The sequence below is a fragment of the Dasypus novemcinctus genome, chromosome 6 (genome assembly GCF_030445035.2).
Source record: "Dasypus novemcinctus isolate mDasNov1 chromosome 6, mDasNov1.1.hap2, whole genome shotgun sequence".
Classification (NCBI taxonomy): Eukaryota; Metazoa; Chordata; class Mammalia; order Cingulata; family Dasypodidae; genus Dasypus; species Dasypus novemcinctus.
Window position 1 is genome coordinate 27,909,400 of NC_080678.1, and position 17,500 is coordinate 27,926,899.

Consider the following 17,500-nt stretch of genomic DNA (forward strand, 5'->3'; position numbering starts at 1 on the left):
CTAGTTCTTGAAATACACAATTAGGGTAAGGGCCATTGTAAAAAACATTTTATTTTAATCAAATATCTACTCTATTAAAGAAAAGTACATCCTTTCTAGTTTGTCTTCTCTCTGAATTTGAGCTACACACTGTTGCCCTCTGTAGCATTTTCAATTTTTGCAAGTTGGCTGCACCCCAATCAGACAAAACTGATCTTGTTTCCATCAGTCTATTGGTTATCTTACTCAATATGAGTGCTAAGTGCATGGAAAGGAAAAAAAGGGAAGACCCAAAATAGGAACAATTTGAGCATCAAATTTATTGAGCATCATTATTTATCAAAATAAATAAAAAGGGAGCAGATGTGGCTCAAGAGTTGAGTGCCCACGTCCACATGGAAGGTCCTGGGATTGGTTCCTGGTATCTCCTAAAGAAAAACAAACAAACAATGAGCAAACAAAGAACAAAAACAATGAGCAAATGACTAGCAAACAAATGAGAGAGCCAACTCAGGGATGCTGATGTAGCTCAGTGGTTGAGAGCTGGCCTCCTGCTTGAGGTCCCAGGTTCAACCCCCAATCCTGGTACCTAGGAAAAATAAATAAATAATACACGAATAAATAAATAATGATTGTAATGTATTATTACTCACTGAATAAAATAAGAATTCACATATGTGTTCTGATAAATAAATAAAGCGAAGAGATTGGAAAGCTTTTCTGTAGAGTAAAATGCCAATTAATAAACATAGAAGGAATGATAGGGTTAGAAAACCATAGAAGGATGCTAAAACTAATGTGTGAAGTTTAATGAGGCACAGGATTTTTACCTCAACTCAAAATATCTCCTCGTAAATTATTTTTCCCCACAAAGGAAAAAAGAATAGTAACTTTAGAGAGGAGAAACAGACATTGCTTTAACCAACTGATCAAAGCTACCACCACCATCAATATTAAGGCAATTTGTCATCATGAACCTCCTGCATTGAGAAAGACATAACATCATTTCAATGTTAGTACTGCCACAAATGCATAAACTGAATCTAATCAAAAGAAAGCAGCTAACTCAAATTGAGAGATATCCTACAAAATAACTGGCTTGTACTCTTCAAAAAACATCTAGGTCAGGAAAGACAATGAAAGGCTGAGCAAGTGCTTCAGATTAAAGGCCACTGAGGCAAACTAAATGCAATGACTGAACCTAGATTGAATCCTGGACCCAGAAAGTATAAATAGATAACATTATTATAACAATATTAAATTTCCTGATTTTTATGGCTGCATTGTGGTTAATGTAAGAGAATGTCCTTTTTGGTAGGAAACATGCTTAAACATTTAAAGATAAACATGCACAATATCTCTAGTTTGTTTGCTTCTCAAATGGTTCAAAAGTGTGCACAAATGCACAAATAAATATGCTGAGGGATGCATATATGTATATGTTTGTAAATGTGTCAAAAATGTTTTAAAAAATTGGGAATCTGGGTAAGAGTTTTTGTATTATTCTTCCAACTTTCCTGTAAGTTTGAAATTAGATCAAAATAAAGTATTACAATGTAAATTATGGTCCACGCAGTGTGGCAGTGCTCCAGGGTGTATTCACCAGAAGCAATGAATGCACCTCACTGGTGAAAGGTGATGTTGATGTGGGAAAAGGGGGTGAAGGAGTTGGGTATGTGGGCACCCCTTATGTTCTTTAACGCAACGTTTTGGTCATTTATCTTTTTTAAAAAGACAATAAAAAAGAAAAAAATGAAGTATAAAGTAAAAAAGGTAAGTCTCTTCAAAAGAAAACAAGGTACTAAGGCAAAATCTTGCCATAGTGCAAGAGTTAGCCCATCCAAGAACCTTCTCAAGGTCTAGCAACAGACCCTCAGGGAAGGGCACTTCCTGACCTCCATAAAACCTTTCTGTCTCAGGTCCTTAACTAGGGTTTTTTGTTTTTTTACTTTTTCAAAAAGTAATGTATGTTTTGTGTGATCTCTTAAAAATAAATTTAAAAAATTTTAAAAATATATGCATATAGTAAAAAAAAAGAAAATGGTAAACAATAAAAAGGGTAATCTGAAAATATTTGTCTTTTATTGCAAGTCTTTTGAATAGGTTTGTCAATCGGTCCAGAAATAGCATGCATTATTACTACATACACACATAATGCAGGTATCTTTTTAAATATAAATGGAAGTTATCCCACACCCTACTTTTCACTTAAGACTATACCTTAAGGATCATTCTGTATAAGGAGGTAGGCTTAACCCACTTACTCATTGTAGATTTTAACAAAAATAGTAAATAAATCAACCTCCTCCCCAAAAGCTTTGTTACTTCTAAGGCTTTTATTATACAAAGCAGTGATTCTCCAACGTGAGAGGACATTTGCATTACATAGACGTAGATTACTGAGACCTACCCCCAAAGTTTCCGATTCAGGAGGTCTGGGGTGGGGTTTGAGAATTTTCATTTCTAATACATTCCCTGGTGAGGCTGGTGAGGCTGGTGTTGCTGGTACGCGGACCAAATTTTTGAAAACCAACAACTGGTACAACGGCTGCATTACACTGCTTTTCTTCCCACTTCCCAGCAGCAGCACCGCTCGCCAAAGAACGAATACCCATTTCTGCCCTGAAGCCCTCAGGCAAAGCCAGGAAATACACACCAACAACACTAACACCCAAGGGCTCCCCACTCCGAGTCGGAACTGAGGTAAAACGAATTTATAGTCTGCGTCTGGCGCAGCACAGCTACGCCACTTCCTTCTTACTAAACCCCGCCCGTTTCGCGTTCTTAACGCGAGTAGGGACTTGCCGTGTAGACGGCACGAGGGATCACGTGAGTCTAGCGACGTCTCGCGAGATTCCACCTGCCTCTGTCTTTCCTCCTAGCGCCGGCCTTCCCTCCCCTCCCCCTATCGCCGACCGATTTCTTCCATTTCAGACGGAGTTGTCTTGTCGTCGCTGCGGAGGTTTTTCCTGCTGTTGCTTGTCGCGCTGCCGCCACTGGGCTCAGTTGCCCTTTCTCCTTCCCGGCTCCCCTTCCCTAACCCCACACAAGGTAATAAACCCCTGAAGGAGGAATAAGGCCTCGCCGGGCCTCGGCCTCTCCCGAGGGGAAGCGGAGGCCTGAGGTCGAGGCCGTGTGTTCCAGGGCCTAAGGGGACGGGGCCAGAGTGTTGGGAGCTACGGCCTCCTCTCCTACCTTGAGTTGAGCCCTGAACGGCCCCGGGAAGGTTTGGGGCCTCCGGGCCGTGTTGGCGAACTCGGCTAATCTAGAGAACCCGTCGGGCGGAGTCAGGACGCGGGAAGCCGCTTAAGTACGTCCGCGACGGTGTGGCTGGGGTTGCAAGGCTCCGGCGCTGCTGGGTTCCGCTCAGTTGTGTTTTCGGTTTCCTTGGAAGCTAATGTTTGCATTTCGAGATCTGAAATAATCGACTAAGTTGTGGCGGGCTTTAAGGTGTTGGCGCCTGGGAGAGCAGTCTGACTGCTTTCACGCCTTTGGAGCCTTTCCAGATTCCTGGCTGTCGTTCGACGGGAATTGTAAGAAAGACCTCGGGAATCGTCTGTACTTGCTTATAAATCATTTTTAAAAGGGTTAATTTGTATCTTATTTTCAGGAGAAGGAGTGAGCCGGGTTTGGTTGAAAGGCTTCTTCCCTTAGAATGCTCCTGGAGTAATTGTGATTTCCTTTTTACTGAAGGAAACGCATCGACATTATTTAAGTGGCTGGGTGAAAGATTTTGCTCTGGTGAAGAGCTTCTAGATAAACCCTTAATTGAATTAATTGAATAACGTAAGTAGAGAGATTTATTAGTGTAGTTAACCCAAAAATCATATTGACTTTGGAAGTATTCTTTAGTACTTAAAAATAAATATTTACATTTTTCGGGAGCCTCAACTCTTCCAACAGATTAGTGACTTTTTTTTTTTTTTTTTTAAAGAAATAATCTTGTTACTTGAGTGGACCACAGTGCTTGCTATATATTAGGATGGCAAAGAAAATGTAAAACTTCCTTTTCTAGTTTTATTTTTTTACTTTTCTGTTTCTCTTTCTATATGCAGTTTATTTGATATATTTTCAGAATCCATTGCTTTGAAATTTGTAGTTTGGGTCAAAACTTTACTCAGAACTCAGAGTAAAGGTAATAGGGATGGATATTGGTAGGAGTTGGGATCAAAACTGGTAGGGGTTAATTGTGGGAGGCAGGGGAAAATTTGTTTTTTTTATGGTTTGTACTTTGGATCAATTTTCACAATCTTTTATTCCTCCCCCCAGATGTCAGAGGATCTAGCAAAGCAGCTTGCAAGCTACAAAGCCCAGCTCCAACAAGTTGAAGCTGCATTATCTGGAAATGGAGAAAATGAAGATTTGCTAAAATTAAAAAAAGATTTACAGGTAAGTATGGGGAGACACTTGGAGTTAGATTACTTGTAATAGTTTTTCTGTGTTTTTCCAATGGTTTATTGTTTAGAATCCATAGGTACACACAGCATCCTTTGGGTGGAATACTACGTGTATATGCATGTGCATACATACAGGCACACAGGGCTCAAAGAAGTAGGGTTGTTTCCTCAGTTTGTATTCACATCAAAATGAGTGAAACAGCATTGTTTTTTGTTACGTAAATCTTGTATGCTCATATTATTTTTAAAAATAAGAGTTAATTTTGGAAATCTCTGTTAAACTTTCAAGAGAGGAGGTACATGTAACTCACCAATGGAAAATAAATTTTTTAAAGACCTGGCAAAGGATACGAAGATTTAAGGAAAACAGTTTAACTTGATTCTTTTTTAGTGCCACAAGATTCTCTGAAAATTAAGTATGTGTGTTTTCAAAGCTTAGTGGGTTATGCACTGTATTGAAAACAAATTATAAAACTATTTCTAAAGAGATACTTGTTCTCTGCATAAATATTACAGGAGTGTTTGAACTTAAGTTTTACAGAATAGTTTCTTAATACTTTTTAAAGTTGGGTTGATGCACTTTAAAGGAGATCTTAATTTGTTTTGTTTGTTTTTATGGGTCAGGGAGAATTGGGTAGTTAATAAACCTGCTTTTCGAAATTATATACTGAAGTTTCAAGATAAATATAAAGCCATAAACACTATACATAATATTTGTAAATTTATATGACTTCTCATCTTCAGAACAAATTTGAGAACTTCCTGAAGATTCTAAATCTGCTTTAAAAAAATTTTAAGGGCATTTTGATTAGGTGATCTCTCTTTACTGATTGATTCAGTACAAAATAAAAATCAGTTTTATCCTGTCTAAATAATCCTTTCCTTCCCTTTATCATCTTTTCACATTAAAACTATTTTAGGGATATTAGAACAGCAAATAAGCTTATTTGAAATGGGGTCCAGATTCAGAATTTTGAAAGACCTTATCTGGGCATAATTAAAATGAGTTGAATATTTAGATTTTCAATTCTTGACTGAGGATAAATGTCGATAAGGATAATATGTTATTTTTTAAAAGCACAGTAAAAACATCTGGGATAATTTCAGTATGAACAGGACCCAACTTCAATATGTAGAAGTCAGGCCTATGGCTTTCAGGATGCCGGTTGATAAGAAAAGGTTGTTTTGGGAGCAGTTTCTCCCACTTCCAAGACATTCAGTAAAAATAAACCAACAGTTTGCTGTCTATCCCTTCATTTGATTTACTCACATGTTCTATGAATAGCTTTAGAGAGGAGACTGAGAACATTGACCACGTATACTTTTATATACGTGTGCTCTTTGTAAAGTACCAGCTTTCTGCTGAACGGGATTCCAGCATTCCCAGTCTGTCCTTACCAACTTTAAAGCAGTCCTTTATTTCTTTGAAGAAAATGATACATTTACCAATGTTAGATAAATTGTTTCCCTGGTAGTGGGAAGAAGGGGAAAGTGGGACTACGTTGGGGGGGATTGGAAGTAGAGGTTGAAATAGTATTTTTAATAATGAGGTGTTTTTTTAACATTTATTGAATAAAATCATCATTGGTCTGGGCAGAACTGCTTAACTATGACATGACCTATAGTGGAAAGTACTGTAGAGAAAGAGACGTTGTAGTAGGCATTTTAGTAAGCATGTAATGTCTTACCTGGGCTTCAGTTAATGACCTGGGAGTCATTTCTCTGTAAAATATCCTCTTGTCTATAACCATTTAAAACAGTGCTATCCAGTAGATTTTGTGATGATGGAAATGTTCTGTGTCTGTGCTGTTCAATACCACAGCCTTTGCCACCTGTGGATATTGACTATTTAAAATGGGCTAGGGTGACTGGGGAACTGAATTTTTTATTGTATTTAATCAGATAGTCACATCCAATTACCATATTGGATGCACAGATTTGGAAGCTTAAATTCTATCTCCTTACATAGTGATAATACAGAATGTTTTTCCTGACCAATCTTGATCCAGTTTCTTTCTCGTCTTACTCTATCTTGGAAAAAAGTTTTCATTTTGATCACTAGATGTAGGTCTGTTCTGAACTAAAAACTACTAAAAGATAGAAGGCAGCTCTTAAGATTTAGTTAAGATTCTGAAAAGTGTTTGGATATGTTCTTCCACTTAGTAATTGTTGTTAACATTGAAATTACACTTATACCTGCTCATTTGCCATTGGTTTATTTCTTTTTTTCCCCCCCATCTTTTTTTCCTTCTCTGCTTTCTGGGCTATACCTTATGCTGCTGGTATTTAATTCTGCCTGTTATGTATTTGGTGAAAAATCTGTCCAGACTTAGTTCTTGAGCATTGAGTTTGATCTCGTTTTTATATTTTTTAGACCATTATATGGCTTTTCTTTAGTTCCATTTATGGATATATATTCTGGTTATGAAATTGGTTGCTTTTTATTTGCTTTGTGATGAAATGCTCTTTCTGCATTTTTTTCAGTGACTATCATTTTGCCAGTAAGTTTCCTATATTTTTCTTCTTATGTACTGTCTTTCACAAAGAATAAAGTTGCTCAGCAAGCAGCAAATTAATCTACTGAAGTCTTAACTGCCTGTCTTTTTTCACTTAAAAAAAAAAGTGGGTGTAGTAAAACTCCAGGCTAGCCAGCTGACTAGGTCCCCAGTCTATGATAATTACAAAAAATAGTCAATATATTAGGCTGTTTTGCTGAATAAACTGGTTCTAAAGGAGGCAGGGGTCAAGTCACTTGTCTCATATATTACAGTGGCTCTCTGCATCCCCGAAACGCCTTCCTTCAGTAAGCAGAGTGCTTGAGTGCACCCCCTTTGACCTGCTGATATGTAGATCACAACAACTGATGCTTCCTGGAATTGCCGATTACTGTAACTGCTGCCCATCTGTCGATGAAGGAGCAGTTTCAGAACTCAGACTTGAGGGAGGAAAAGTAATTAATGGTATGTACCTTCAAGAACCCCCTCATACATAAAATAGTTTATTTCTAATAGTCCATATGCACATGTGGAGAAAAGTAATTTAGAAGGTTCTTCATTTTGTTGCAGGGGGGTATGTAAAACCATGGCAGACTTCAACAGACACTAGGGTAAATGCTCTCGTTAAAAATAATAGGGTCATTTCAGCACAGGACTGCGAAAATTCTTTATAGCTTTTCAGAACTCTTTTCTTTAATGAAAACTTAGTTCCTTATTATGAAAATATCATGGGAAGATGTTCTATCCAAGAGAAATAGAATTCTAAATCTGAGACCTGAAGAAGCAGAATTCATGTTTGCTTTAATAAATAGTTTTATGATTCTTAGGAGGGTATGGAAGTATTCTTTAATGATAGGGATTTATGGACTCTTAAGTCAGAGGCTTGCAGGGTTACATTCCTGGCCTAAAAGTGAAAAACTGAACACAAAACTGGTTAATTTACTCTCCTTTGAATAGTAATGATCTGTTTATTTAGAAGTTCTTTGCTTTATTTGTGAAGGACTCGAATTAAAAAGTATACTTGGCAACTAATAAAAACTTCAATAGAGCTTTATTCTACTGAATCTTAACTCAAATCTGAGTCTTCTAGTTAATATATCTGGTCTTTTTTAATTCACAAAACTTACCTTTTCCAAGGGCTTAATATCCTGTTGTTTTGTTTTGTTTTGTTTTTGTTTAAAGCTCAAATATTAGCCATTCAGAAATAGGAAGATTTAGAAACTTTAGGAGAGTGATGATATTTAACACTCTTGGATACTGAACCAGAACTACCACTACCTCAGTGGAAGCCAGAAGAAATCAAGTTACATGGTTTAGCTTTGCTAAATTTTTCCCGCCAAACATACAATATGATGTGTTAAGGTGATTTATAATCAACAGTGGCAGGGTGAAATGTGTGCACGCTCTTAAATCATATGGCATGATGTGTAGTCTGGATCTTAATTATAGTAAAAATACGTCCAGTAGGTAGCAGAATTTATCAGTTGGTACTAGTTGTCAAGTTTTTTTAGCCAACTTTATCAGATGCCTTTGAATGAAGCAAGTAAATGTAAGCCTGAAGTAGAGAAATATTTGCCAAACACAGAGGCATTGCTTGCTGTGTGTGTTACTTTAGTTTTTTCCTTTGAAAGTAGCTGTGCTAATGTGCATAATATTAAAATATTTGGAATATTTTCTATCTAACTTCGTAATTTACTTACCCAAATGGAATAAGTTCATAATGAAGGACTAGAAAGTCTACTCGTTTCTTTATAAATGCCTGCCAGTCTTTTAGTAGAAATCTGTATGAGCAAATACATTTTTGTTACTAATAAGATTACTTCACATGCTTCTGTTTCATTTTTTTTTTTCTTGGGGTGGGGGATGGCTAGGCAGTTAATATTACTGACCAGTAATGTCCTGTAAAACAGTACAGTTGTACACATGAAACATACATGGTGACAGTGATAGGAGATAAAAATGATTTCGTAAAAAATCTTTGACTTTGTATCTCATCTTTAGAGAGATCTATTCAGCTAAAATAAGTGCTTAGAAATAATGCATGGTATAAATTTAAGTCTGCCCTATTTCCACTAGTATTTGTGGTTAAGTTGAAAGGCAGTGTTGTAAAGAGCACAGACTAGAGCCAGATTCTACCACTTACTAGTTGTTTAAAATATATCTCAGCTCTACCACTTACTAGTAGTATAAAATATATCTCGGTTTCTGTGTGGGTATAGCCACAGTACCTATTTCAGTGTTGTTATGAACTGCAAATGAATTAATAAATTCAGAGTACTTAAGTGCTGTAAGGTGTGAGAGTGGCCATCATCAAAATGGAAACTTCCTTGTTCTTAAAATAATTGACATATAGGTTATAAAAATAATCTGATTTTACGGTTTTTGTTTTTCCTTTTTAGGAAGTTATAGAACTAACCAAAGACCTTCTTTCAACTCAACCTTCTGAAACTCTTGCAAGTTCAGATAGCTTTGCTTCTACGCAGCCCACTCATTCATGGAAAGTAGGAGACAAGTGTATGGCAATCTGGAGTGAAGATGGACAGTAAGTGTAGAAAAAAAAACCCTCTAACTATAACATGAAATAATAAAATACAATGGTAAGAAGTTTTTATTTAGTTTGAACTACCCTATTTTAATCTTTCTATATATGATTTATAGAGCCAATTTGATTCTTGGGTGGTTACCATTAATATAGTTTAATTTTTAGTTTAAGATTAAGTTTGGCAGGGAAGAATGGCTTGGATTCTAGAGAGGAAAAATTAAAGCAGAGGAAAATGGGTATTTTTTAAAATAACGTAAAAAACCTCAAATTGGAAGTTGTGTGGTTAGCTGTCTCAGACTTCTGTGAGGCACATACACGGGAATTATAGAGTCCTTATAAGGATTATCTTTCAGAGATTTAACTAAAGCACCTATTCAGTAGACATGTGTAAGAGACTTTGCCGGCAGTATTTTGATTAGGACTCTCAATAGCAAATGGCTTAACCCCAGCCACCCGTGTATTGTTTTTGCCCAACGGACTATTTGATTACAGAGGTTTCATCTTAGATACATAAAATAGTTGAATCACTGCAGTGTAAGTTTTAAATAGGCTGAGTACTAAACCTTTACTCACCTGCTTACAGCCATGATATCTTTACAGGTGTTATGAAGCGGAGATTGAGGAGATAGATGAAGAAAATGGCACCGCTGCAATCACGTTTGCTGGCTATGGGAATGCTGAAGTGACTCCATTGTTGAACCTCAAGCCTGTAGAAGAAGGAAGGAAGGCAAAGGAGGACAGTGGCAACAAACCCATGTCAAAGTAAGTGACTTTGACCATTTTAGGGGCAGTCTTCCTCATTTGGGTACTTGAAGATTTAGTAGTGATATAAGATAAAGTGAAGACATTTTTGTTCCCACTTAGACATGCAGTAAATGTCTGTTAAGAAGATAACTATGTGGGTGGCTCTAGGCCAGTTTCTGGGACTATACCACAGTTAATAAGACCGACTCAGCCTTGCCCTGACTAAGCTTGTAGTCAGGTATAAATGCATAAATAAAGCAGCATTTATAATAAAGCTAGTCAGTTATGAAGGGGACATGACAGGTGCTTTATGGGAACAAAGAAGAGGTACCTAACTTGTACCTTAATGGTCAGGACGCATTCTTCTTTGAAAAAATATCTTAAGAGTAGGAGTTAGCTAGGTGAAGGACTAGAGGCAGTATGGCATGTTAACCATATATATCTGGGCTTGAATCCTAGCTCTCCTTTTATCTAGCAACATTAAGACCTAGGGCAGGCTGTTTAAACTCTGTCTCGGTTTCCTCATTTGTAAAATGGGGTCAGTAGTAGTATCTACCTTACAAGGTTGTGAGGGTCAAATGGTAGCATTAATAAAACGTGAGCACAGTTCTTTACATGTAAGAGTTCAGTAAACGTTTATTTTTATTATTATTTTTTTAAAGTAGGATGTAGAAGTACCAAAAAGTAATTCCTTGCGACTAGGGGTGGTTTGAAAAAAGAGGTTAGAGAGGTAAGAAATGAGGTAGAGATCCTGTAGACCACTGAAGGTTTTTTTAAAGTAAAGAGAATTCGATCAGATGGTGTTTTAGAATGATTGTTGGGAGCAGAGCAAAGCTACTGATATTGTCCAGGTATAAAATGAATGATGGCCTAAACCCAGGGAGTTGGAAGTGAGGATGGAAAGAAGTGAGCATTTTTTATTTCAAGAGGTACAATTAATGATATTTTGGGTAACCTTTGCATATTGGTCAGAACCCTTGGATTTGGCAAGAATTTTCAAAGCTTAAGTTCCTATATATAAACATTTGAAACTGGGGAAATTATATCATGTTAAAGTAACATTTCATTTAAGCAGCCCAATATGAAAGCTTGTAAAACAGTGTGTACCATCTCTATTTTTAGTCATCGACCTCTGTGCAAAAAGCCACACTTTAGCTTCATGGTGATGATTGTATGGTACAAGGGAGTCCAGAGTTTATTTGCTTTTCTTTTAATTGCTGCTTTATTCATCTTTTTCTTGGTGAGAAGTTGGTGTTAACTGAGCAGAAGGTATTGTAAAAGCTTTAGGCTCTGATTCTCTTTAGAATAAGGTTTTATTTGCAAAACCTAGGGTTTTTTGTTTTAAGAATTGCTGGTTATAATTTCCATTTGTGCTATTATTTCCAGTCTAGGTGAAAGTTTTATGTGCTTTGAATCTCTCTAGATTTTTTCCAGATGGTGCACATTGTACTTCCTATGTTTTGAAAGTGACCAAGGTTTAGACTGCCATTGATGTTGAAATTCATCTTATTCCTAAAATACAACTGGCAGAAGTGTGTGTAGAAGTCAAATAAGAATATCTGATTTATGTGGGTAATAGATGTGGTTATGTTTGAAAGTTTCCAAGGATACTGTGTATTTACATTTATTTCTTAGTATCAGGCTGTAGGCATTTAATGAATCACTTTTTATTGATGAAGAAAAGGGTATATACGTTTACTGGGTTTTTTCCTCTACTGTTTCAAAATCATCTTTTAAATCTTAGAGTTTATCTCTCTTTTCATGCAGAAAAGAAATGATTGCCCAGCAGCGGGAATATAAAAAGAAGAAAGCTTTGAAAAAAGCCCAGAGGATAAAAGAACTTGAGCAGGAAAGAGAAGACCAGAAGGTGAAATGGCAACAGTTCAACAACAGGGCCTATTCTAAAAACAAAAAAGGCCAGGTTAGTAAATCCTTTCATCATTCTTTGTAAATTTGAAAAGCATAGCTGCCATTAAAATACTTTTAAAATTAAAAAGGAAGTACATAGGTTTAAAGAAATATAATCAGATCTTGAGTTTAGAATCCTCATCAGTTTGGCTTAATAAAAACAATCTGGAAAAAAGAAAAAATCTGTTAGCCACTTTTTCTAGAATAGAAACATTATGGATTAAGGAGAAGAGTTATCGACAAATTGGTACAGTAGGTCTAGGGGTTTCTCTTTCTATAAACTAAAACTTGAAAAATAATTTGTTTGTGGTGGTCAACATTTATTAGATTTTATTTAAGAGTGCACTCAAGTTCCCTTTATATTTTGCTTTTTAAGTGTACATTAGAAGATATCCATAGTATTTGTATAGAAAGTTCAGAATAAGGATAACTTGGCTTTCACCCCATGATAGTTTTCTTCGTTATCAAGATATTGCCTCCACTTGTAGCCATGGCTTCTGGAAAATAGTGCTTCCTTTTCCTAAAGATGTTTATTTTTTAACAGGTGAAAGGGCTACACAAGTTATATTTTCCTTAACAGGCCCATAGTAAACTTCAGTACAGCATGAGTTCTGCCATGCTAAAATGGATAGCTCATAACTGAAATGAGGATTTGAGTCTACAAAACTAAAACATTGAGATGTTATAAGTGTGTGTAATTGTGCATTGTTATGTTATTTTCCACAACTTAAAAGTCTGAGTAACCACTGGCATGGGACCATTTCAGTACTCATTTTGACACTGAGCAAAGAAATCAATATGCTTTTTAAAAAATATATTGAGACAGTATATTTTCACATAAAATTTGAAACTTTTATTTATTCTAAAACTAATCAGGAATGATTTTTATTTCCCTAGGTAAAGAGGAGTATTTTTGCTTCGCCTGAAAGTGTAACTGGCAAAGTTGGAGTAGGAACTTGTGGGATTGCGGATAAACCTATGACGCAGTATCAAGATACCTCTAAATACAATGTCAGGCATTTGATGCCTCAATAATCAGAAAAACTGTTGGATTTCATCTCTGCAGGGCTTTACATTTACCTTTTTATCCTTATATTTTTCTAAAGGTAAATTATTTGTTAAGTAAGGAAGATAACATTATTGTGAATTTTTGACTTCAATAGAATGAAACTTGAAGAAATTGGATTCGAGAACTGCTATTCATTTACCCTTTTTCATTACCACCACAATTCCCTCAAATTTTGTTGAATAAAGCAACTTTTCTAGATAGTTGCTGCTTAGATACAGCACTGAGATGAATTGTTGATCTCCCTAATATCAGGACCCCCGCTTAACTGATGGTATATACTTTTTGAAAAGTCAGTGTGGAATTTTCAGATCCTTTGAACTTGTCACAAATTCTAGTAATTCATTGGAACATCAGGGCATAACATCAACTTGCTGAAGAGATCTTTATTTTCCTTACCCTCACCTTAAACCTAGCTATTGTCTAATTAAGCCTAAATATAGGTAAATTTGTAAATGGCAGTTTGAGGACTTTCCTTCAATAACTTGTTTCCTAAGCCTATTAGGCCATCTCTAAAATTGACCCAACTCTTTTTCATTCAGCTTTTAGTTTTATGTAAGAAACCATGTTTAAAAGTAGCTAGCTACCTTTTTCTTTTTGGATATTTGCTTCCTTCCTGTATCTGATTTTTCACTTATGGTAGTGATACCATTTTTTGGATGTGTAATGTTTATATGGGAAAACAAAAAGTTAATGTATAGCCCTGTATACAGTGTAGATACTATTTTTGTAAAAAAAAAAAAAAAAAAAGGCTAAATTAATGAACAAGAGTACTGAATGTTTTCATTAAAAATTTACTGTATTTCTTGTGCATTAATATGACATAATTTCCCTGTATATTATGTTCCTGTAGCTAAGTTGATAATTTTTGTTAATAGATCAAGTTGTCAACATTTGTTGGTGTATTTGAACATCACCGTTGTCTTGAGTTTAAGCCAAATACATGCAGAGAAAAGGGTCTTCCTGTTAATGGAAGAAGGTGATTTTTAGGCTGTGTGTTAATTTCAGTTTTGTATGTTTAACTTTTATTAAATAAAGTGTTTTTAAAATCTCCAGGGTGTGTTAACAAAAGGTTCAAGTCTTTAACTGTCAGTATTGATAGTAACCAAGCCTTCATGTACTTGCACACATTGTTGCAGAAGTATTGAGTATGTAATGTTTCAATAAATACATAAGTAATCTAGACGTAAGAAATAGTATCCCGAAGAACAAAACTAATTTTATTATAAGAGCTTATGTTTTGTATAGAAGTGTTTGTAAATTTTTGGTAGAAGAGGTAAATAAATTTCATGAATTTTTTTGGTAGAATGAAATCTTAAAAAGACTTTTAAGAGAGAGAATTCTTTCTCTCCCTTTTACCTCCACCTCTACCTCTCTGCCACCCCACATCACCCATTTTTGTTTTTAATTTTTTTTCCTATAAGCTTTGGCCACTGGATAGAAACCATGTAAGACAGGAAAAAAGTTGTAGTTTTTTAAACATAGGGCACAAATTACAGTTGAAAAAGGGCTTAGTCTGAAAGTTGTAACAATGTAACATATCTTAAGAGCATACTAATAATCAGCAGTCTTGATCACAAGGAAAATCCTTTGAATTAAATAACACTGGAAAGAATTGTGTGGCCACACCAAATGGTTTTGGTGAATTTGCTTGGTATATTTGTTGGAATAGCAGTTCACTTGATGTTTCTAAAAGTACGGCTCCTGTAACTGACTTGTGCCTCCCTTGATAGGGCCTGCCGTTTAGCACATTAACCTTCTTAGATTCACAGAAGAGATGAAAGGAATAAAAGTGACTGTATCATATAAAACATTTGTTTTGTAAATAGGCCTGTTGGATGAGATCAGAAGCCCCTGTGTCAGAGACCTAGATGTGACCCTTTGGTAAATCCCAGTGTTACGACAACAATGGTTTGTCTGGAGTATAAACAAAGGTGGGGCCCCTGGGGAAGTAGAGTACTTTTCACAGTTATTCTGAATTTGAGAAGATGCTTAAGGGAAAGCATGGTGATACAAATGGCATTTTAACTGTTACACCAAGGCGTTGAAATTCTCCGTATTCTAAAGTCATATATGAAGCTTGGTGACCTTTTGAAGCTTTATTAAAAAACTTAGTGTTAAGTTTTCCCCTCTGTTAAGAAATGGGACTTGAAGCTCTGAAACTGATAGACCTTAATATTGATCTGTGGCCCCTAAATTGCTATGGTTATGTGTTCTCAAAGCTTGTTGTTTTGACAATTTCAAGACAAGACCAGTCCTAACACACCCAAAATTAGTAAATGTTAATTTTAGTAGCGATCACCGATAACAAATGCTGTTTTTTTTTGTTGAGGTACCAGGGCTAGGCATTGAATCTCAGACGTCTGTGGTAGGAAGCTGGTGCTCAACCACTGAGCCACATAGGTTCCCCTGAGTTGGATTTTTTCATTTGTTTGCTTTTGTTTTTAGGAGGCAATGGGGACTGAATGCAGGACCTCCATGTGGAAAGCAAGCGCTCAACCACTTGAGCCATACCATTCCCCAACAAATGCTGTTTTAATAAACGTTGAGAGGCCATAGAGCTACTGAAGAGCAAGGACTTGTGTTTGAATCTTGGCTCCCCCATTTATTACCTGTGTACAAAAAAGTACCTGGTCCATGGTAAGCACTATAGAAGTGTTTGCTATTATTGTGCAGAGTGATAATGGTGTAGGGTGTAGATCTGATCTTTTTGAACAAGAACAATTTACAATGGGTAAAAACATCCACTGGGGTGTGACTTGAGGCCTCAATTGTAATTTTATCATTGGACAGTATTTAGTAAATTCATTAAAGACAATTTTTTTATTAGAATATCCTCGGGTATGGTTCTTATTGGGAAGGAATTGCAGGTTTTATCATCACCCTGTAATGCTTGTTTAAAAAAAGATCCCTGGGTCTGGGTTCTACTCTAGACCTATCCAGCCAAGCATGTGTTAAATGTAAAAAAGCAGATAGAATTTTGAAATGAAAAAATAAGTGGCATGGTTTTATTAGCCTATTTATAAGGACCAAGCATCAGGCCAAAATGAAATGTATCAATTATTATAACTCACTTTAAAAAAGGCTTGTTTTTGTTATGAGGAAGAGTTTGTGTGTGTATTCTCTTTATGATGTAGTTTTTTAATGCTGAGTGTCTGCCTTGAAAATATCAAGGGAAAACCAATCAGATACTATGAAGAAAGACTACATTTGTAAGTTTTTGGTCATGTCTGTAGATTTTAATTATAAAAGGTAAAGAAAAACTTTAAATTCAGCCAAAAAAATGTTTTTAAAACATTGATTTGGCTTTCTGCCTCAATCTGGATATTAACTGAAATGTAAAGAAAAAATTCTATTAAAACCAACCAAGTTTTTATATTTATGTTAAGCTTTAGAGAGGGTCAACAAATACCTGCTGAACTGTGTTGAATATTTTTAGTATACTATGAAGCATCCAATTAGTATAAATAGTAATACACAAGTTCAACAGTAAATATAAACACTCTATATCTAGGATTTTTGATTTGGCAAGTTAAGCTGAATTTTTACTGCAATGGAGAGGAAGAGCTTTCAGGCAAAATAGGTAATATAAAAAAAAATCCCTTTTTTTCTGTAATTCTTAAAGTATGTGTAGATGTATTCATAAGAAGCATCTTGAGAAGTTTAGAAACAAATTTGTAGATGGGACAGTATAAGAATTTTTTGTTTTGACCTAGCCATAATTAGTAAAAGAAGGCATAAGATGTGAGGGTATTAGAATTCTGTAAGGTTTTTTCATTAGCTTTTTCTGCCTTTCAGATTATATAACTAAAGGTTGCTCTTTTTTGGCTTTGACTGGGGTAAAGTAGATAATAACTGAGCTTATGGTTGTTGACAGAGCAGCTAATACCGAACTGTGTATACTTAATTCGGCTCTCAGTTCCCAGGCAATAAAAACTGGCCATTTACTTCCAAGCATCTCACCAGTTCATTTTTACAAAGCCAGTACAGACTTAAAGTCACCGGAACAATTTGTTGTAATTTGTTTCCCAGGAGCCAAGGTTATACTCATTAGGAGAAAAAGGTTGGCTTTTTGATTGAAGAGCTACTTTCTCAACTTAGGGCCCAAACTCATAGTTATTATTTTGCTGGCTCATGATTTTCCTTTCTTGGTGAAACAGATGTGCTTTTGTTTTTTCTTCTTTTAAGCCCTGTACTTACTTTAGCAAGATGCAGTCAATTTCTGACCAGAGAAACAAAGAATTCAGGCTTGGAGGAAACACTCCATATTCTGGGAGAACTAGAGTTGAAGCATGAGACCTGCAGCTAGGCTAGTCTTTACTAGATGGTAATTGTGCAATTGCTTATTGCCCAGAAGTAGCAGTTTGGG

General features: G+C 35.8%; 1 protein-coding gene and 1 long non-coding RNA gene across 3 annotated transcripts; one reads left to right on the forward strand and one right to left on the reverse strand.

Moving 5' to 3' along the window:
* Window positions 1–275: 275 nt before the first annotated feature.
* Window positions 276–2,527, reverse strand: LOC131278686 (uncharacterized). Its single transcript, XR_009186088.2, has 2 exons — window positions 2,390–2,527; window positions 276–407 (listed from the first exon to the last, which is right to left on the reverse strand). It is a non-coding gene; the product is annotated as an uncharacterized lncRNA (long non-coding RNA).
* A 302-nt stretch (window positions 2,528–2,829) lies between these two features.
* Window positions 2,830–14,184, forward strand: SMNDC1 (survival motor neuron domain containing 1). 2 transcript variants are annotated; one of them, XM_071215676.1, is made up of 7 exons: window positions 2,830–3,030; window positions 4,249–4,368; window positions 7,147–7,336; window positions 9,271–9,413; window positions 10,014–10,175; window positions 11,925–12,078; window positions 12,963–14,184. In XM_071215676.1, exons 3-7 carry the CDS (start codon window positions 7,334–7,336, stop codon window positions 13,098–13,100), a joined length of 600 nt encoding a protein of 199 aa, XP_071071777.1. In that variant the 5' UTR covers window positions 2,830–3,030; window positions 4,249–4,368; window positions 7,147–7,333; the 3' UTR covers window positions 13,101–14,184. The 2 variants fall into 2 exon arrangements, with proteins under 2 accessions (XP_071071777.1, XP_004473306.1); XM_004473249.5 differs by lacking the exon at window positions 7,147–7,336 and having other exon boundaries at window positions 2,878–3,030.
* The last annotated feature ends 3,316 nt before the right edge of the window (window positions 14,185–17,500 follow it).